The 21591-nt window shown below is 44.9% G+C and overlaps 1 protein-coding gene across 1 annotated transcript in view; it reads left to right on the plus strand.

Annotated features, from left to right (window-relative positions):
• Window positions 1-21591, plus strand: part of FANCC (FA complementation group C) — a gene marked incomplete at its 3' end in the record, with an annotated part of 100866 nt that overhangs the window by 76974 nt on the left and 2301 nt on the right. The window contains 8 exon segments of the mRNA XM_080908588.1: window positions 5774-5826; window positions 6924-7023; window positions 11934-12009; window positions 14068-14149; window positions 15997-16174; window positions 20701-20904; window positions 20980-20985; window positions 20987-21079. Coding sequence (XP_080764714.1) covers window positions 5774-5826; window positions 6924-7023; window positions 11934-12009; window positions 14068-14149; window positions 15997-16174; window positions 20701-20904; window positions 20980-20985; window positions 20987-21079 — 792 coding nt within the window.

A 21591-nucleotide genomic window follows, 5' to 3' on the forward strand; every position in this document is an offset into this window, starting at 1 on the left:
AGAACACAGGAAGGTGCCCCTCCCACAGGCACTGTATTATGGGAACCTCAGTCTGGGTTGGTTGTTGGCTGTAACCTTCCTTGTCATGCAGCTTAGAAGCGGTTTATCAGGCTCATGTGTGGGAGCTTCAGAGCTTTTATTATGGTTGAAGGAGGGATTTAAAGGGGTGTTATTTGGTTTAATTTATTGTGGCATTGCCAGGATGTGACCTTTCTATGCCATGAGGTTCATGGAGGTAATTACAATACAGACAACAAGCTGGAAGCCCCTGATTGGCTTAGTCAGTTCTCCTCTACCATCCTGAGCCCAGAGAACTCGAGAGCCCAGTAGGGTAGAATAAGCCGTGACCTGGTTGAGTGATTACAGGGGTAACCTGAAGAACCTGCTTCCTAATTGCATCATCTGATTCATTTATCGAAGTGCAGCATCTTCCAGCACTGACAGGGCCATGCGCAATATCAGATCTTTAAGACCCAGCTAGACGGTTGCACTTTGCTGCCTAGGAAACCTGATGCCAATTGCATTAGAGCTGGATTCTGACCATAATTAAAGTGTGATGGTCTACATAACTTGTGTTTTGTGTGGAACACTGTTAATTATATTCCCATCTCTTGGGACTATCCAGAATGAGTTCTGGAAATTCTATAGTTACCCAAATGTAGCAAAAACAAAAGATAAAAGAGTTGTACAAAGTATAATGATCTCCCTGAATGTCCTTCTGTCTTTTAGAGATGTCAGGGGTCTGGCAGTTTTCGTTAAGACAATGAATGAATGATAAGAGACTAGTCAGAAGTCACCTTAATTCCAAACAAGATGTGTGTACAGGCATATGAGTGAGACCTGTGAAATAAAAATATATTCCCAAACCTGTTTGTGTTTAAGGTTCAACCTTTGGCTTCTCTACCCTAGATTGTTCCCAGTAGCATGGCTGCCTGCCACAGTTGGTGGCCCCAAATAGATCAGGGTATTAACCCCAGTTTGTCATTTACTGTGCAGACTAAAAGTTTCAAAAACAGATGGTCTTGTGTTTCCTTTGACAGAACAGTCACCAGGAGACCATAGTCCCTAACCTCAGACCTGACCTTAAAAATTGACGTCAGGAGAAGTATTGAAAGCCACTTGCTAATTATGCGTCCCTTTTGGCACTGTGCTCCATGCCCAGGCTGAGCTTGTATCCAGGAGGCTGTTTTCCTGTTATAGTTGTGTGTGTGGAGCCCAGAAAGCTATTGTTTGGGTTCCCTATTTGAGTGAAAAGGGCCAGCTGGGTGGTGGGGTGGCCTGTGGTTGGCTGTTACACTGTGCTACATGCCAGAGCCTGGGGCACCCTGGTTCCCATGCCCTCCCTTGCACTCCTTCACAGGCCGACCCGCCTGCTGGCAGCCACCACAGCCGGGCCTCAGGAGAGCTACTCCATAGAGTAGTCGCATGAGAGGCGGGAGGCAGGGTAGGACTTTTGTTTTACTTTGGTCTTAACTCAGAGACTATTATCTTACCTGGACAAATTGTTAGCCCATTGAAAAGTTTGTCTATTCAAGCTTCAGATACCTCAGTGTGTTCCTCCTGTTGGCCAGGAAGTGTCTGTTCTCATTCTTAAGAGGGCAGTCACTGCAGCTTCACAAGGAGAAATTTCCCTGAAAAATCCCATTGCTAAAATACAACCAAAGAATGAACTCCTGTCCTCAACACTGTTGGTTTTGTTTCTCTAGTCTTCTTGAATTTTCTTTCCCTGCATTTTCATTAGTGTACTTCCTACCTGAGTTCTAATGTGATTCATGCAGTTAAACCAGAGCAGCAGTGGACTGCTTAGCCTTGGTGAATGAGACAAGTGTGGTGGGGCTTTTGTCTGCACTGCACTTTGTAGTGTTGACCTCAGGGGGGCACCAGATGCCTCAACATTGTCTCCAAGGCACAGGGTAGTCTTCACTTATGGGGTTTGTAACTCCTGGGAGATGAATGGGAGAAGGATCACAGACAGACCACAAGAAATAGTGGACCGTGGCAGTTCCTCCTACTCAGAGGCCAGCCTAAGCAACAGTGGGATGCAAGAAACTGCCTTCAAGTATAGGCACCCAGGCACTATAGAGCTGAAGGGATTTGCCCAGTGTGCAGAGCTGGGTATCCCATAGTGTACACCCCCACTTGTCTGCCTGACACTGAGACCTCATGTAAACTTACATCATAAGAGGACATTTGGAACTTGTTAAGGTTTTAAGCCCAAGAATGACAGATTTATCACTAATTAAACAATAATTGCATTATGGGGTACTGAAAAAATTGCTTGTAGTATAAACAACATCTGGTAAAGATTAAAAAGAAAGCTCAAATTTGTTGTAAGAAACCTGAATCTTTTAAAACAAAATAGATTCTAAAATGTAAAAGGGTTGTTTAGTTTTATGTTTAACATTTTAAAAATAGAAAAGAAAATGCCATAATAAAAGTATTATTTATAAAAATGTCTTTACATGATAGATGTGAAGTTTTTTTATATGTAAGTTGACTTTTTTCTAAAGCCAAATCATTTTTTTTAACTCAAAGGGGTTTACCATTGAAGCCTATGGGAATCTTCTTTTAGAAGAGGCCTTTCTTTGGTTTTGTTTGGATTTGTGTCTCTGTGGTGACTATAGTTGCCTTTTAACTCATATCTGTGTACAAAAAGGGGTGTCTCTTGTCAGAAGAGCAGGGTGAGCTGGCTCCATGGGGGATGGGCAGACATTCTGGTGGGCAAACTGGAGGGAAAACTCAGCTGATTTTCTCAAATGACCATTTTCTGAGTTAACATCAAACAGCATTAAAGTGAACCAACAAAGGGAAATCTGTCCTGAACTTTAGCTGCCACTCTAGTATTTCTAGTTGTTTCCTTCTTGGTTCTGTGACCTAGACTTATGGGCTTTATTTTCTCTGACCCTCCATTGTCTTTTTATAAGAGGCATTCACTTTTCTCAGATAATCACCTTATGGATACCTTTTTTAGTTCTCTCCCTCATCTCTCGCCCCCCCCACAAAGTATATATATAGAGAGAGATCTGAAAACAGTTGATAGAAAAAGTGTCATCTTCCTGAGAAATGTGCTGTGTGTCTTCAGCCTATTTGGAATGGCAGGTTTATAATAATCTCCAATACCCTGGGTGAAAGTAGCAGGTTACAAAGCTTTAACGATGAGCTAGAGAGTCAGCGGTGCTCACACAGCCTGTGCTGTAGAGGGAGAAGTGGCCTCCACCACTCCTCACCTCTCAATACGCTGTACTGTCCATGTTGACTCATCTTCCTGAGTTCTGTTGAGGGATGGAAACAGGCCATCTGGGCAGAGGGGTACCTAGAGGAAAGTGTCTTATCAGATGAAGAGGATGCATACTTGACAGAACATTCTAGTAAGGTAAGGAGGCCACAGGTTCTTGTTATTGTCATCGTCATCATCATCTGTTTATACTTCAGGGCTTATTGAAAGTCTGAGGGGAGGCTGAAATGGGATGGTAGTGTACCAGGTGGCTCTTGTTGACATGGCTTCCCTGGTGTGAAACAATCTCTACATGAAGATTGTTAGGCCAGATGGAGGAGAGTTTGAGAAGGAACAGATTTTGGTGGGATGGAGAAAAAAACAGATGAGCAGATGGAACCTGAGACAGCCCCCCCTCCACTTTTGTAGGAAAGATAATTGCACAGATCTTGTGTTTTAGAGCAGGGCTGTAGAGTCCTGGAATGTAGAGGGACCTGTGATGTCCCACCTAACCAGTGAAACACTGTGCAGAGGGCTTAAACATTTGCCTCCTCCTCACAAGGATTCTGTAAGAAGTGGGATTTGGCTTCCAGAGAACCATACAGCAAAGCTTTAATTCTGATGAGGAAATTAGCTTAACTGTCACAGGGACTTGTGCATACTTTGGCCTTTATGAAACAACTAACACTAAATAGATGTCCTGAGAAAACTCCAGTGAAGACTAGAGAAAGAGTAAATGGTAAGGAAGGGCTAAACATTAACCCTTGTTAGGACCACTTCAGCAGGTTGCCCTGCCTGCTTATCTCTTCCTTGTGGACATGGGTGAAACCACTAATCTGAAGTCCTTATAAAGAAAGGCATCGATATATAGATCCATTCCAGCCATGGCTTGTTTGGGTTGGAGTCACCAGCTGAACTGTTCAGAAGGAAACCACTGCATTAAAGCAGAGCCCATGGAGTTTTCTTTTTCACAGACTAGGGCAGAACACCCTTGTATCCTCATGGTTTTGGTAGCCACCCAATAACTTCTTGTGTCTTCTTTTCTTTACTGTTTAGAGATCCATGTTATCAGACCACATGATTCTCAAATCTTCAGTGGCTACGGTGGGGTAGTTAAGCTACTTGGAATTAAAGAAAATCGTTTTACTTTCCTGAATCAGGTTCTGGTCTTTCTTTCTTTCATTGCACATTCAGATCTGTGTCTGTGCCTGTGTGTGTGTGGCTATGCTGGGGGTCTTCAGACTTTGTTTTTAGGAGGTGCATTCCTACAGAAAATAGAATTGTCCTGGCAAACTTAGCTGAATTGTATTTCTTTAAGACATCCACCTTTTTTTCTGTTTGGATTTTTTCATTATGAACACATAGAAACTCTTTCAGTGTTTTCTGGGCCTGTGTCCAAGTGCCTGAATAACTGTTAGTATTTACAATGAGGCTGAGAAGCAGGCAGATTAAATGACTTTTTGAGATCAAAGCTACAAAATAACCTGCCTATCTTCTGTTGTTAATTTTTAAGTAGGTAACAAATTCATAAGAATGTTAGGTTCGTTTCATTTGGATAAAGATGTATCTTAACAAAGGGTTAGAGACCATGGGTTACTTTATTTGAAATTGAGAAAGCATTAACTTGCAAGTCATAAATGTCTTTGGTGAAAAGCACAGCCTCCCAGCATTTGTGTGACAGCCTGTAATGGTTATATATGGCCACTAGATGGCACATACTCCATGTTGCAAGTTAAACTGTCATGGCAGAATTAACTTTAAGTGGGAAGCTGAAGAAACACTCAACTTTCTTCAGGGTGGTTCAGAAAAGTGATGCATAGGGTCCCAGATGGCTGTGAAAACTGTTTCCCAAAGCTAGTCATAGAAAACACAAGGTAACTTCAGAAATTCCCTTTTTTAGAGCCTGGCCTACTCATCTCTGTATGGCATTGTGAAATGTGTTTTATAATGCGAATAGATTTTTAAAAATCTACCAAGCTTAAGTTTTAAGCTCTGAATAAAAATACATGTAAGCTGGCTCTTCCTAGGCCACAGGAAGTCAGCTTCTTTGGACTGAAACCATTAAATCCTGCCAACAGGGTATTCTAGAATAGACCAGGGAGCTACCACTGTGTGTCACATGGCTGTACTTTCCATTAACTGCTAAATGTGCCCTTAATGTCCAGGATAGTGGTGACCACCTGCTTCTTAGGAGCTCATTACCAACCATGGGGTGTGAGGAGGAGGGTGAGAGGTCAGCAGGTGGAGGTCCTAAGGCCTGTTGTTGAGTGGTTCTGCTCATAAAATTATTCCCACATAATAGGCTTATTATAGAAAAGGTGGGGTATAACAGGAGCACAAAATAAGTAAATAGGGTTTGCCTACAGCCTGTCCAAAGAGAGCCACTGTTGGCATTTAAGTTTACGTTTTCTAGGTACCAAGTGCTTTTTTTTCTTAACTGAAAGGAATGTGCCACTTTTCTGGAGCAGCTGCAAACGTCTTGTTTGCCTAACAATCCAGAGTTGTCATTAATAGATGCCTGTTGTATTTCACTGTTTCATGGTCTTCTTCTTTTTATAGCCTCAAGCAGCTTGTCAACCTGCCATCTTCAGAATTGTTGATGAAATGTTCAGGTAAATATACTGTTTTCAGGAGCCGTTAATCTCTGGCTGGTGTGGGATTCGGGTGGTCACTGAAATATCCACGCTCCAAGTAAAGAAGCAGTACAGCCCTTCACCACACGAGGGCTGGCTGGGCTCTGTCACAGACCTAAAGACATAAAACCATTGTGAACAAACTCTCTCAAATACTCCACATTTCAATAGCATGGTGTTTTTATTTTAAAGATTCTGGTCATAGGAATCTGTGCTGCCTTAGAGGACCAGTAACAAGGGGTGTGTAACACACAAGTTGGCTCTGCTCCAGAGTCATGAGATTTGCAACTGGATTCTTAAAGATAGACTAAGATCAGAGGTGTTGGATCCCCAGGAGCTAGGTTGTGAGCTGGCAATTGAATTCAAGTCTTCTGGAAAAGCAACCTGTGCTCTTAACCACTGAGCCATCTCTCCAGACTTAGGAAAGGTACACACATACTGTGTGTGTGTGTGTGTGTGTGTGTGTGTGTTTTCAAGATAGGGTTTCTCTATGTAGTCCTGGCTATCCTGGAGCTCAGTGCACAGACTAGGCTGGCCCTAAACTCAGAGACCTACCTGCCTCTGCCTCCTGAATGCTGGGATTAAAGACAAGCACTACCATGCCCCAATATAGGAAAGGAATTTTTTGTAACCAGTACCTCACCATTTGTGTTGCTCCTGAAACACACCAACTCTTAACTTAAATGGCCATGGGTATAAGAAGACAGGCTAGTATTTGTGTTTCAGGCTGGTCAAGTTTGAGTTTTCTTTTCCCTTAAACAAAAAGAAAAGTTAGTTGTATAAAAAGGCATGGAAACCAAACCAAAGACATGTAATGCCGCAGCCCCACTCTGGTGATTCCAACTGACTGTCTCTCTCCAGGCAGCTGTGTCCTTGCTGTTGTTGGCACTGTCTGGCCTGTGGATACTGAGGTGCCCATGGGAAGGCCATGTGAGAAAGGCTGGAAGGGTGGCTGCTTCCTCCTGCCTTCTCAGGAGCTGCACTCTGGTGAACTGAGACTCTTGGCTCAGGCTGTGGCATGGTCCTGTGACATGTGTGAGCAGCAGGGTGCTGTCATCTCCCTTTGCTTTGTTCAGGTTTGTGCTACTGGGGACGGATGGAGCCCCGGAAGTGCTCGCTGCTCTTCAGATTTTCACATCCAGCTTGATGGAAGCTCTGAAGAAGGAGAACAAGCAGGTACATCCCCCAGGGAATGCTGCGTAGTCGCTTCAGAGTGAAGGAGGCTACTGCAGCTACAGACATGTGGTAACGAGCTGAAAGGATCTTTATTCCAAGAAACTGTATTTTTCTGGTGTTGGAGACCACCCACAGCCTCACACGTGCTAGGCGCATGCTCTGACACTGGCTACACTCCCAGCCTTGTTTTCAGAAATGTTGGTGGAGTCTTGTTCACAAAGAAAGCTTCCAAAGGACCACTCCTGCAGAGATGAAACATTTTCACTGAAAATAACTTAGGATTTTGTCTGTCTTCCCTATACCCTGTTCCTAGAACCATCTGCCCACTGCTGTGGCTGAGTGTGACTTCACATTGGCTGGCTCTCTAGGGGGAGAATTCCCCAGCCCTCTGTGCTCGTCCTTCTGTTTGCAGTTGGCCCTGTGGCTCGAAAGAGACATTATGGAGTCTGCCTAGGATATTCTATAGGAACTACAAGCTAGGCGTACTTCGTGATCTTTATTCCCAGAAGAGCCCCAGGAGAGAGAGGGGGTGGGAAAAGGGAGGCATTTGAAGAAGGACTGGAGGAGATGCTACCAGTAGACCAGACAGAGGACTCTAGGTTCTCATCTGCAGAGGTTGGGCAGCAACTAAGAGGTCAAATAAAGCAGGAGCTTCTCAACTGAGTACAGATTTGGCTGTTGTAACCAGTGGCCACGGGGATAATGCTTACGTGATGCTTGCCTGCTCAGAGTAGCACTGGTTCTAGACATCTGTCCTGTGAACTGTAGCCCAGTCCCCTGTGATGCTGTCTGTAGTTTGACTAAAGGCAGAGCGTGGTTGCTCAACCCACTAAAATCCTACTCAGCCCAAGGCTGTAGTGGTCTCTCAGGTTTTAGCAGATGTTTCTGCTGTCTAAGGCAACCATAAACCTGCATGTTTTATTCTTGACATCCCTCTCTCCCTGGGGAAGTTAAATAGATGAAGTATACTGGGAGGAGGACTCTGTGGAAAGGCACTGGCTGGTACTCATGTTGTGAGCACAGCTGTAAATGTGTGCTGTCCTCCCTCAGACACTCTTGGTTCCCCAGGGAGGGAACAGCCTCCAGCAAACCTCACCCTTGGATTCCCAGGATGTCCAAGTTAGGACAGAGGACAAGACAAAGTTTCTGTTTTTTTGGTTTTTTTCCCCTCAGCTTAACTTGAGTGTTCCTGGTTTGCCCTGAGTCTCTGCTGGCTTTGGTACTGTGGATTTGTACTGGAGTAACAGTGACTTTAGTTTAGAGTAGTTCCTGCTGACTGCACATGTCTAGGGGTGAGAGTGATATACGCAGGGCCCTGGTGTGAGGCAAGATAGGTGTGACACAGGAATATCACCTGCCTTTAGCTCCACACAAGGGCACAGCAGTTTCCTGATCTTGCAAAGCCTTCACATCTACATGTGATGATTTGTCTTCCTGTTGCTGTCCCAGACAACCCACCTACTTAACTGTGACTGGCTCACCCACCCTGACTCAACAACACAACTTTATGACCAGTCATGATCCTGACCTGCTTAGTCTGTGCTGACCCTCTCTCCTTTGCCTCTCTTATTGATAACAAAGTATGTGGCAGTGAAGCCACCTTCAGAGAACATTTGAGCCACTAGGGGTGGTGCTGACTCTGTGTGCTCCCCTTCTGCTTGCCTTCCTGTCCATGCTGAGTATTGCATTCTTTACTCCTTTTCTTTCTCCAAAATACTTTGATTAGCTACATGGGACAGCAAAATGGTTTTGGATGGGGTTGTGTCTGTCCTTTATGAGACAAACAGGAGGGCAGCACATAGGATCTCTGAGCCTAGCTTCTCTACACAGTACTTTTATAAGATGGTGATGAGGTGGCTTTGTGGCCGTCCACTGCACAAATGGAGCACAACATAACCATTTTCTAATTCCTGGCATTTGAGCTGTTTTTATATTTGTTGTCTATTATAAACATGTTTTGTGAATATTTGTGGGGTAACAAGAGTTACCTTGTGTTTGTTTATGGGGTACAGAATTCAGTCTCACCAGACCTGCCATGTTGATTACTAAATGCTCTCTTAACCCACTCACGTCCCATCATCAGGGACTATGTTGGGTGCTTCATCTCGACACACTTCCCTGTGTGTAGCCTGAGACGGCCCTGCCAGTGTGCTGTGCTCATCAGTAGGCAAGGGCTTGAGCTTACGTTCTCAGCTGTGCAGTGGCTGGAGTACAAGTAGCCACAGGTCAGGATGGGTTCCAGCAGCTGAGCAGACAGACAGACAGATGGAAGGCACTGAGTCTCCTACAGATGGAGTTTTCATATGGGGCAGGATATTTTTTAAAGAGTCTGACAAAGCTGACAGGAATAGGAGGGGCCTCAGCATAGGAACTCTACCCACTTACTAAGGCCCCAGGGACAGCAGGGCAAGGGACCACAACTCAAAGTGGTCCTGAGACTTCTGAGGTAGGTAAGAGTGTAGTGAAGGAGAGAAGCAGATGGGACAAACAAAAACCATGTTAAAAGATAGACCCAACCCTAGCATACTAAAGGGATGTTCATCATGAGAATGAAATGATGGAGTAAGAAGGCAGGTCTGTCTGACAGGATCTGAAACAAGAAAGTGTGTTGCTTCCAGACATCCCAGTCCAAAGACAGAGGCTGGAAGTGAAAAGGGGGGGAGAGAAAGAACATGTAGCTTCTTAGAGATAGAGAAGGCAGTGACTCCATGACAGTTTTAGACAATGGCATTCACAGTGACAGAACATCAGTTCATCAAGAGACATGACATAACAACAGAATGCATGAAGCAAATCTGATGGAAGAGATAGATAAGTCCCATCCCACATAAAATGCCTGGGAGCTGGTTAGCTGAGAGCAACCAAAGCAGTCCCCATACAACACAAGAAGCCATGTGCAAGAGCCTTCAGGTCTGCTCTCCTGGCCTGCCTTCCTGCTTCTTGGTTCCTCTCAGGCAAGTAGTGATCCCTTTGCAGGACTGGGAATCATTTTTATGAAAGAACCTGGCCCTGCAGCAGGCTTTCTTAAATGCAAATGCATAGGCTGATTCTCAGTCTTAGCTGGACATAAAAAGGACCTACAAAAGTCAGAAAGCAGCTAGAAGACTCATACTAAGAGTAATTAAGCCAGTGAGAGATGGACAGGACACATGGAATGTAGTCTAGATGCAAACCCATGCATAGGAGCTTTGACAGGGACTCTAGAGCACATAGTGTGTAAACAACTCACTGGGGTGGGTGGGGTGAGGGGCGGTTATGAACTACTTCAAAAAGTACGTAAGTGCTTTGAGATGGACTGTAAGCTTCAATAGAAAGGACAAAGCTATAGTCCTTAGCAAAGAGAAAGTGTAACAGCATATCCTTTGTCTTTTCCTTTTCGTTTTCATTTTGGCTTTTGAGACAGGGTTTCTCCATATGGCCTTGGCTGTCCTGGAAGTCACTACATAGACCATGCTAGCCTCAAACTCAAAAAGATCCACGTGCCTCTGCCTCCCGACTACTGGGATCAAAGGTGTGTGCAGCCTTTTTTTTTTTTTTTTCCTTAAATCACTGGATAATGAAAGATTTTCTAGAAAGAAACAATGCCATAAATACATAACAAAATAAAACAATGAAAAACATTGGCCAGACTTTAAAAAAATGGATAAATTGAATTTCATTAAAATGTAGTGTCTGTTCTGTGATAAACACCTTTGAAGATGAACAGGTCTAGTGGCTTGGAGGAAATGCAGTATTCATACTAAAAGACTTTGTCTCATAGCCTCATAGAAAATAACAGCTAGTTTTTAATGGACACACACTTTGGAAAGCTATTTTATATAGCACAGAGCATTTAACTGGACAGAGCTCAGCATCACCTGCCACACAAGCTTAGAAGCAAACGTGTGAAATAATGTTTCATACTGAGCAGATCAAATAAAGTCGGTGCGTTCCAGAATACTCAGTATTGGCAGGTAATTCTCATCCTGTGGTGATTGTCACCCTGTTAGCCTTGAAAAGTTATCTTAGTCACCTTTTCCATTGTATTTACTCTAGAAAATAGTAGGCCCTGTCCACAAAGGCAGATATGAATGTCAATAACAGCTGTAAGTCTAATAACCTCCGACAGGCAGCACACATTATCGGGGTTATACAAGTAAACCCTGGTGTATTCCCATCTCCTGAGCAGTGCAGGAGGGTCCCGGGACCTCAAAGATCAGGTGCCGAAGTGTGCACATTCAAGTGTATCTCTATGGAATTTGGGAATGAGTGATGGAATTATTGATCTCCCCTGTTGAAATAAAAATGATTGTCAGGCTAGGGTCAGGAGTTGACTTTGAGTCACAGGGAAGTCCCCAGGGTGATAGTATTGTGAGTCATGATGGAATGCTGGTCAGGTGGATTCACATACTCACCCAAGATTATCAAACTGTGTGCATATGGCATGTGTACCTCATATGTTGTGGACTTTACCTGGTCTTTGTTGTTGTTGTTGTTGTTAGTTTTATTTCAATAAAACCTCTGTGTTTTGGGGGAATGCTGGTAAGGAAGTATAGCCTCATGTTCTTACCATAAAAGCTGCTTGCTAGAGACTTTCATTGTCATGAATGCCACACTGAGATCCTGAGTCCAAGTGTTTACAGCCCTCTTTGAAGTAGAAGATAATGTCTGTGAGAAGAAACCTCAATAAAGATGGCAGGAAGATAATGTCATTTCCCTAAGCTCAGGAAATGATGCTTAAAGATTTTTTTTTTTTTTGGCTGTTTATGAGATTACTGGAAACATGTTTATTAAAATGTTTGAAAATCCATGAGGATCCCCTCTGCCTGTGTTAGTACAGTGGGTCACTAGGGCTAAGGTAGGCAGAGGTTTATATTAGCCTCACTTTCTCCCAGTTCCAGCATTCATGTCATTTTTGTGTTGACTTGCAGCTGAAGTTTGCCCTCAAAACCTACTTTCCTTACGGTGCTCCATGTCTTACTGCAGTGCTGTCCCAGCAACCTGAAGGTAAGCTGAGGTACCTTTGCCTCTGTCATAGAGACTTGTAGGGATGAGCATGGTAACCCATGACCCTTGCCTTCTGGGCCCTCTCTTCCACGTATGTAGACAATGTGCTTGTCCGCTCAAGCTCTTGGGGGTTCAGTTTGTGTGTTATTTTACATGAGAAACCTACTTGGCTTCCCAGGTATGAGGAAAAAGAAGGCAGCCTCTGATAACAGCTTTACTGAGACTGCTAAGGGACAGGCTAAGTCAGAATACAACAGTCTCCTTGTTTGTTTTCCTTCTTTGCTTCATTCAGCCTTGTTACAGAAGAGAGGATTAAGTGAAGGATGAGGCATGTAATTTTCAGGAGATTGTTTTCCCCCTCCAAAGAGAAAATTTTGAAAGATTGGGTAAAATTCTATTGTTAGACCCCAGCCTTTCTGATTCATCTGCCAGACTGCTTCCCAAGGCCATGTCTGTAATCTACTGGTGTTGATCTTTGACTGTATCTGTGAGCTCATGTTGAGGGAATGCTTCAGCTACAGAGCATAAAGGAGCCTTTTCCCTCTGATGAGACCATCTGTAGAAAAGGCCTGTGATGGAAAGAGGAGGGATGGAGGAGGGCTCATGTTTCCATACTGTAGCCACTGTGGCTTCTTTTCTACACTTGAGAAAGATCTGTTTGAGGTAAGCAGACTATCCAGAGTTCCAAAGCATTTTACAGTCTAAATACTTTTTCCTTTGTCTATAAGATGTAGGTTTTTGTCCAAGATGGCTTACACAATGCAGTCTTCTCAGATAGAGCTGGGGTCCAGTGAGCACAGTGGCCTTCATAGGATCTCTGCATGGTGGTTTTTAACCCTTCTCCTCTACCATACCTAGGGGCAGTCATGTCATGTTCTCTTTTTATTTCTTTTCATTCAGTGGGGACACAGAAAAACTTTATTAGTATAATAGAAAAGTAAAGACTAAAACTGTCCTGGGCACATTGAAAGTCTGAGGTCAGGCCTGTTGGGAAGCAGTCTGGGCACCTCAAAACACACTGGAGATTGGGTTCCGGAAACCCAGGTCAATCATGGCCAACAGCATGAATTTAGGCTGTCTGCCTTCCTTTCCTCCAAAGTCAACAAGTGACTTTAAGGAAAAACAAAGAAGCTCTGTGTTGATCTAGAGAACAGTTTGAATACCTGTTGCTTTGGGGGAAAGTTGGGATATTTTAGTACTTCATGTTCATGGTGAGGTCTTGGAGGCATAAAAACTCACTGCTAAGCAGTGACCTTCAGGGGCTACAGGAAACGAAAATTTGGAGGAAATGCTATTTGCCTTCAGAAGTTGTTACAGGCTGAGGGAGGAGCTGTTGTGTGCCACAGTACTGCACTGTAGAGGAACAGTGGTGACCTCTCCACCTCAGGTATTGTCATGTGGTTGATTATAACTCCAGATACATGCAGGTCAGATGTTTAAAGACATGTGTGAAATCAGACATGCCTTATCAACTACTTTTGCTTACATGGTTCTATGTGCTTTCCCCCTGGCCTGTACTATAAACCTAAAATGCCCAGCCTGATCACACCACAGAAAAATAGTTGAGTGTGATCCCTTTTGTATTTTGATGTCACATACTTGAAATGGAGCCAAAATGTGGTAAAAAGAAAGACACAGGACACCTGTAAGGCAGTCCAAGTCCAAGGGTAACTGTGGAAAGGAGTCTTCCTCTGACCTGTATACACACTTGTTAAAGATATTTGAAATCAGGCATGGTAGTGCAGGATTGCAGTCCTGGTTCCTGGAAGGCAGAGACAGACAAATAGAAAGTTTCAAGGCCAGTCTAGGCTACATAGTGAGTTAAGAGCTGCTTGGACTATAATAGTAAGACCCTGTCTGAAACAAACAAGACAACAAAAGAAACTTTGAAGTTTGACTCAGAGACAGATCCTGGCTGAGAAAAGTATGACATGGGTTCTGTGAATGGCGGGGGCGGGGGCATTTCTTTCAGCACAATGCTTTCAGTCTAAGCTTCAGGCATCTCCCCATGGGTTTGGCTTTCCTTCAGTTCCCTCTCTGACTTCTCGCCACCCACAGCTATCCCACAGGGACATCGGCTCCAGCCTCTGCTGCACATTTCCCAACTCCTCAGAGAAGCAGTTGAAGATGGTACACATGGGTGAGCAAAGCCTAACCACCTTGAGTCCTTTCACAGGTAGTCTCTCTGACCTCCCTTTGAGCAGTTTGGCAGCTGAAGGCATTGCTGGACCCTCCCAGACTAATAAGTACATATCCTCACTGTGCTAAGTAAGAAATGGAGGAAGTGCAAGGGTGCAGCATGGCAAGTGTGCCTACATAATCAGTTCTAATAAGGGCTGCACTTAGAGTTTGACATACAAAGAAGAGAGACTTCCAGAATGAACAGTGTCCACATTGTGGCCTTGTTCCCCAGGAAGGAGACTGAGCTGTTCCTAGTCAGTGGCAGGAATTTTTACTGTTTGCATCTCTCTCTCTTTTTATTGTTTTCCCCCTTTGATTTCTCTCTAGAGGTCAGTTCTTTGCACCTACATTAGGTGACACATAACCCCCTGGGACTTCGGTTCCAGAGGTTCTGATGCCCCTTTTCGGATTTTGTGGCCCCTTACATGCCCAAGCACATGTAAACAGGCACATAGATAAATAAATAGCTGCCTCCAGAGCTAGCATGCCTGTCTTAGACTAAATGACTCTGCAGCGTATGCCATGCTGTACATTCCTGTGCATGTGTGCCACCATCTTCATCCTATTTCTAGCCTCCTAGCTTGCCCATGTTGAGAGGATACATGACAGCTCATTCTCTGTTGGCCAAGACCCTCTTGTCCCTCTTTTCTTTGAGATTCTCTGGTCTGCTAAGACTGCCTACAGCACTGTAGGGGCTGTTGTGCCCACATGTGTGATTGAGTGCTTTGGCCATCAAACATGCCTCCCAGTTGAATTCTTAAAATAGCTCAGACAAAAAGCTCATGTTCAGATGGGGTCACCGAATGCCAGTAACTGTATTATCCGGGGGCCTTGGGGTCTACCTGGAGGAAAGGGTTTGAAGCAAATTAAGACTTTCTTTCTGGAAGAGGAGAGGTAAAGGCCAGGGAGATCTGTGATGTGACCTGGGGCTGGCTGCTCAGCATACTTGCTGATGAGGTCTGTGAGAAAGTCACAGGGAGTCTCTGGCCCTTCAGCTCTGTGCTGTGGTAGGTTGCCCTTTCTCTGACAGGGATTAAGGCTGAGGTAGCACCTGCCTTCCTTTTCATCCATTTTCCTTCAAACTTGATTTAAAACATGTAAATCAAATGTTCTAGGGATGATATTAGATAGCAAGGACCAGAAGGCAAGCACCATGCTTAGAACTCGGGGACTCCTAGAGGCCCAGTGTAGGCAGACACTGCAAAGGGCATGGGCCTTAGGCTATTCTACCATTTGTCTACTGAGGCAGTGCTGCCTTGCTGAGACTGTTAGGGCCACATTGATGGAACAGGTTGCACCCTTTAATACATATCACCACCCCCAGATTCCAGGAGGATGAGAGGACAGCATAGAAAAAGTTTCCACCTTCCTGCCTGAGTGTCTACAGGATTACAGGATGATAAAAGAAACCAGAGAGAAACCAGAGCCACTTGTCAGAAAGGTGTATTTCTGCTGTCCTGGAGACCAGCAGCATTCTCTGACCTTATGGAGCCTCTTTCTCCTCACTCTGGAGCAAGTTTCCGGTTCTCACTATGTCTCATAATACTCCCTCTGCCCCCAGTCTCTCTTGGAGTGTAGGATCGTATAGGGTCCCTGTAAGCCCTCAGCATGATGGCTGGGGAGGGTTCTTTTGGTTATCTTGAGATGGGCTTAGAGTGAATCACAAGTTTTCTAAATCCAGTTTGTTGATCCTGAGGGTCTTCCCCCACAGTGGGAAAGAACAATTTAAACTACCAGTTTGTAAAATTAAGATTGTTTTGAACAAAAGGAAGAAAGGGTCCATGTATGTGTGTTGTTCTGTTTTAGGTCTCGGCAAAATCCCTTTGAGAGCTGGTTTTTGTTTGTTCACTTTGGAGGATGGGTTGATCTGGCTGTGGTGGAGTTGCTGCTGAGGGAGGAAGCCGAGCCTCCTGCAGGCCTGCTGTGGCTCTTGGTTTTCTATTACAGCCCACAGGACGGGAGTCAGCAGAGAGAGCAGAGCATGGTAAGTGTAGACACTGCTGTGCTCTTACGGTTGGGCCTCAGGGAGCGGAGAACAGAAAAGAGAGCTTGATTTGGTTTATCTTTACATCCCCACCCTAGGCATCCAGGCTCCCAGCACTTGTCAGATGATTTGGTGATGGGTGCACATCCACTTGGGCTGAGCTTACAGCCTGTGACCTTCTTCAGCCTCCACAGGGACCTGACACAAGAGGCTGCCCAGCCATCAGGCTGATCTTGCTTGAGGCCTTCTGTCCTCAGGGTTATTTGATCTGTTCTCCCCAGTGGCTTCAGTTGCCCTGATTTATTCTCCTGCCTGACCCCAGGGCTCTGTACTCTAGGAGATGCCATGCAGGGGTAAAGCACTCTTCAAGGCAGAGGCTGGCTCCTGAGCCAGCCACTGTCTTCTCTTGCCCACCAGCATCCTTGCTAGTCTACTTTCATTTCACCACTTTCCAGCATCAATCAAGTTCATACTGAGGTAATCACATGACTTAGTCACTTGGGTCATCTAAATAGGGCATCGATGTTCAGGACTGGGTAACTGTGTACAGCAAAGATGCTGTTAGTTATACAGAATGTAGTTATTTCAGGAAGCCATGCTTTCATTAAAGACTTGCCACCTCCTTGCAGACATTTATGCTGGGTTTTAAAAACTTCAGTCTTGGGCTGGAGAGATGGCTTAGTGGTTAATTCCCAGCACCCACATGAAAGCTCAAAACAACCTCTAACTCCAGTTCCAGAAGATCCAACATTTTCACACAGGTATACATGCAGGCAAAACACCAATCAATGCACATGTGTGTGTGTTGGGGGGGGGAGACACAACAACACGCCTTCACTTCTAGTGCCTCTTGTTGACTTTAGTAATAGAAGGACTAGGTCTCGGTGTGAATAGAACAATGCTCCTGCTTGTTCCCACATCAGAGGCTAGTGCAGTCTCATATTTCGTTTGTTTAAAGCAGCAGTTCGCAACCTGTATGTCATGGCCCCTTTGGGGGTGTCAAACTACACTTTCATGGAAATCACCTAAGTCCATCAGAAAACACAGGTTTTTACATTATAATTCATTACAGTAACAACATTATAGTTCTGAAGTAGCTATGAAAATAATTTTGTGGTTAGGGGTCACTACAACATGAGGAACTGAATTAAAGGGTCAGTCACATTAGGAAGCCTGAGAACCATTGGTTTAAAGGCTTCCATAGGATATTGGATTAGAACAAAGCATTTTAAAGAAGTTACAATCTAGATATGTATTTGAAGATTGCTGCTTAATTCAAAAGAAAACTTTCTTCACTTTAAAATATCACATTTGGGCTGGTAAGATGGCTCAGCAGGTGCATTGGCTGGTTTTATGTGTCAACTTGACACAAGCTGGAGTTAATCACAGGGAGAGGAGCTGCAGTTGAGGGAATACTTGCATGAGATCCAGCTATAAGGCATTTTCTCAACTAGTGATCCAGGGGGGAGAGCCCAGCCCACTGTGGGTGGTGCCATCCCTGGGCTGGTAGACCTGGGTTCTATAAGAAAGCAGGCTGAGCAAGCCAGGGGAAGCAAGCCAGCAGGTAACATCCCTCCATGGCCTCTGCATCAGCTCCTGCTTCCTGACCTGCTTGAGTTCCAGTCCTGACTTCCTTTGGTGATGAACAGCAATGGGGAAGTATAAGCTGAATAAACCCTTTCCACCCTAGCTTGCTTCTTGGTCATGATGTTTTGTACAGGATTAGAAACCCTGACAAAGATAAATTGTTACCAGGAGTAGCATGTTCCTGTGGCAACCTGACCATGTTTTGGGGAGGACCATGGAAGGACTTTGGAACTTTGAACTAAAAGAGCCATTGGAATATTAAGAGTTCTGTGGGATGTTCTGGGTTCTTGGAAGATGATGTGAGAACAGTGCAGAAGATGGAGGACTGGCTTGTCAAATTTCAGAGGGAAGATTCAAGAATTATCAGGGCTGTTGCTATTTTGATTGTGAAGATTCTGTGGTTTTGTTTAGCTGGGGCTGAAGAACCAGCTGTGATTAACAAGATAGCAGAACTAAATTGAAAGCGTTGCATTACTGGGACTATTGATGCTGGTCAGCTGGAACTAAGAAATTAGTGGTGATTAAGAAGGACTAGCATCATTGAGGAGAAATCTTCTGGGATGTGTTTTCTGAGAGCACAAAGAGGCTGTGTTCCAGAGATAGCCAAGGTTGTTCCTTGTGCTGCAGCTGGACTTGGTAATATGTAAGAGTCACCCAGGTGGTACTGGTTTTGAAGGAATGAAGGGGTCATGAAGAGCAGCTGAGGCTCAGAGCTGTTAGAATCCATGGAAAGCCATTTTCATAGGTGCAGCCACCAAACCTGACAACCTGTTTGATCCTGGTGCACATCATGGAAGGAGAGAACTAACTCCTAAAGTTGTCTCTGACCTCCATACATGCATTGTACACACACTATGTTTAATGTTTTTCTTTTTAGAATGGATTCAATTTCTAAGTTCTTCATTGGTGCATTTTCCTACTAGCTAACCTGGACTCGAGAGTATTTCTCTTTCTTTAAAAGTTTGCCTTGATCTTACATGGGTAATTAGACATTTGAATAAGAACAGGTTTCTCCATTCAGAGTAGTTCACTGTTGCCCGTTTTTACTCACTGTTTCCTGGTCACTCAGAGGCAGCCACTCTCTAGTCCTAGAAGCCAGAGTTTCCCATGACTCATGTCTTGGTGTCTGAACAGAGGTGCTGGTGTGTGCCACACTCTAATGCAGGCATTTTGTGTAGCTGGGTTTGGGAGCTTTAACCCCTTGATGGTCAGAGGTTGAGTACAGGCTGAACTGTGTCACAGTGCACAGGAATAGTTGGATTCTGGAGTTTGCTAATGTTTGTACCTTTGCTTTAACTTAAAAGTAGTATGTCATGGTTAGTCACTTAGGTGAAAGAGCTATGCTGATGGTTTCCTCTGCTGGTCATGTTTGGGGTGCAGGAATGTGGGGTAAAAAGCATCTTTGTCCTACCTGGGTAACACCTGCAACTGTGTTCATCTGCTTTGGCTAACTGAATTGGATCATGATTTGTTTTTAGACTGTATTTAATGTACTCTTAGGCTTAGTCAGGGCTTCAAATCCTTCAGACACTGGCTTGTGACTTGTAAGAATCTTTCTGGAGAGGCAGAGGTTCACACAAAGCTGCTTGCACATGATGGGCATCAAAGCAGTCCATAGCTGCAGGAGCTGGTATAGCCTGAGCTCAGTGGGCTGTAAGCGGTGCTGTATCCCAGCCATGTAATAGGACACTACCAGGAAGAGTCCCATTGCCAGATGTGCTTAGGCATGTGAACTGTACATAGCACATGGTGGAAGTGTGAGAGAGGAGCAGTAAGTCACTCCCAATCCATGGAGCACAGGTTGCTTGGGCTCCGTCAGATGAGACTGTTTTTCCATTTTTTATTCTTTATGTTTTCCATAGGAAACAAAAGCAAATCTTTATAATGTAGAATGAAACTACTTTATGAAGAAAAAAAAAGGCTTATCTTTCACTTCAGAGAATACACATCTCCCTATAGAAGCTTCTAGACACAGAAGGCACATGAGAAGGAAGTCAGCGTGAACAAACAGGATTGAGTTTGGGGTATGCAGACCAATAAGAGGGGAGCGGGGAGACTCACCCTGGGACATTGCTCCTCTCAGTGGGAGAGTCTGTGGTACGTCTCGTGGTCACCCTTGTGGTCTAGAGAGCTCACACAACACTCCTGTGTGCTGCTGTCTGAGGCAGGTGGCACTGAAAGGACCTGAACTTGCAGGCGAGTCAGCTGTGGGAATTCTCTGGACAGGACCAAGGAGCCTTTCAGCAGGACAGAACATGGATGTGATGTTCTACACTGCATCTGTCTCTGAAGCCCTCGGCTTCTGCCTTGTTCTGTGAAACACAGCGTGGGCTGCTCTGGAACCGAGCAGGAGTCTCAGCATGAAATAAATATTTTTTATGCAAAAACAACCCACGGACTTAGAACAACTACTGTTATTATGTGGATTCCACAGCCTTGTGCCCTCTGCTTAAGCTGTGACTTGTAGAACAACTGTCCCAGTGTTTACTACAAAACAAACGAGCTTGTGTATGTGCCTGTGGCCTGTGCTTCCTTCACATAGCCCAGGCAGGGGCAGCCCTGCATTCTTACCAGAACTGCCCAGTTGGGCCTGGGGCTCTAATTGATAATGGTTTATGGTCAGGGGTCTCCAAGGGGCCTTTTGTTTTTTTCCCACAGTAAGAAAATTCTGATTGCCTTGCTGAGGACTTGCCTTCATTTCCTTCCATACAAAAAAAGGTCAGGTCCTGGCATGATGCCCTGGCTGCTTGGTGGGCAAGATGAAAGACAGGAAATTTCCATTACGCCCATTTGGGTTTCTGTGGAGCTGTGTGTGAACTAGCCAAGTTTGGGTACCTGACTGTTCCTTACAATGAAGCTTGAAAACTTCAAGTCAGTCCTAGAGTCTCTCATGTCCCGAGTCTCCCTACTGTCTCAACCCTCTGAACTTGTATTACCAGGTGGAGTTGAAGGGATTAGTCAACCGTCTCCTGATGCTGCTCAGAAGCAGCCCCCTCTCAGCTATCGATCTGCAGGAAGCAGCCGAGAGTCCCAGAGCAGACCCCAGACCACCTGTATGTGGACAGCTGGTCAGACGCCTTCTTCTTAGTCTCCTGCTCTGGACCCCGAAAGGCCATGCGATTGTCTGGGAAGTTGTCACCCATGTAAGTTGGTTTTTTTTTTTTTCTAACCTGTACTTCAGTTTACACTCTAAGTGAAAGATAGATTATCTCCTTGAGGGTCCTGGCTTTTGAGATCACAGGCCCAGGATGCTGCCCCAGGGTTTGGAGGTCAACAAGGCCACAGCACAGACCCAGAGCCCACCTGTGCTGTACAGAGGTACACGGAGGGGAAGTCATGCCTGCAAAAAGGAAGTCACCTGGTCTGCACACTTGCAGGTGCTGCTGGCACCGCCCACAGCGAGAGCTGGGTGTCCTGCTTCCTATACTATGGTCACCCTGTGCCGTGTCTTGGAGAGAGAAGTCCGGCTCCAGGGACTATAGGCTCCTTAGAAGCCACAGTGCTATTCACTCTAAGAGCTTACTTCAGAGACAGTATTGCTTAGTATAATAGTTTTCTAGTGGCAGTGACAAAAATCTGAGAAGAACAACTACAAGGGAGGAGTCAAGAGGAGTCAGTTCTGTTTGCTTCCACCTAGCTTAGTGGTGTTGGGCCCACCCATGGTCAGGCAGAGCTCTGTGGCAAGAATGTGTGGCAGTGACTGTCTATCCAGGGTGCCTAAAGACTTCCTCCTACAGTTTCCATAGCCTCCAAATAGTACCAGCCAGGTTTCAAGCCTAGCTTATGAATCTTTTAGGAAGCCAAGTTGTCAAAACCATGTTATAAATTCT

The sequence above is a fragment of the Micromys minutus genome (assembly GCF_963924665.1).
Source record: "Micromys minutus genome assembly, chromosome: 1".
Lineage (NCBI taxonomy): Eukaryota > Metazoa > Chordata > Mammalia > Rodentia > Muridae > Micromys > Micromys minutus.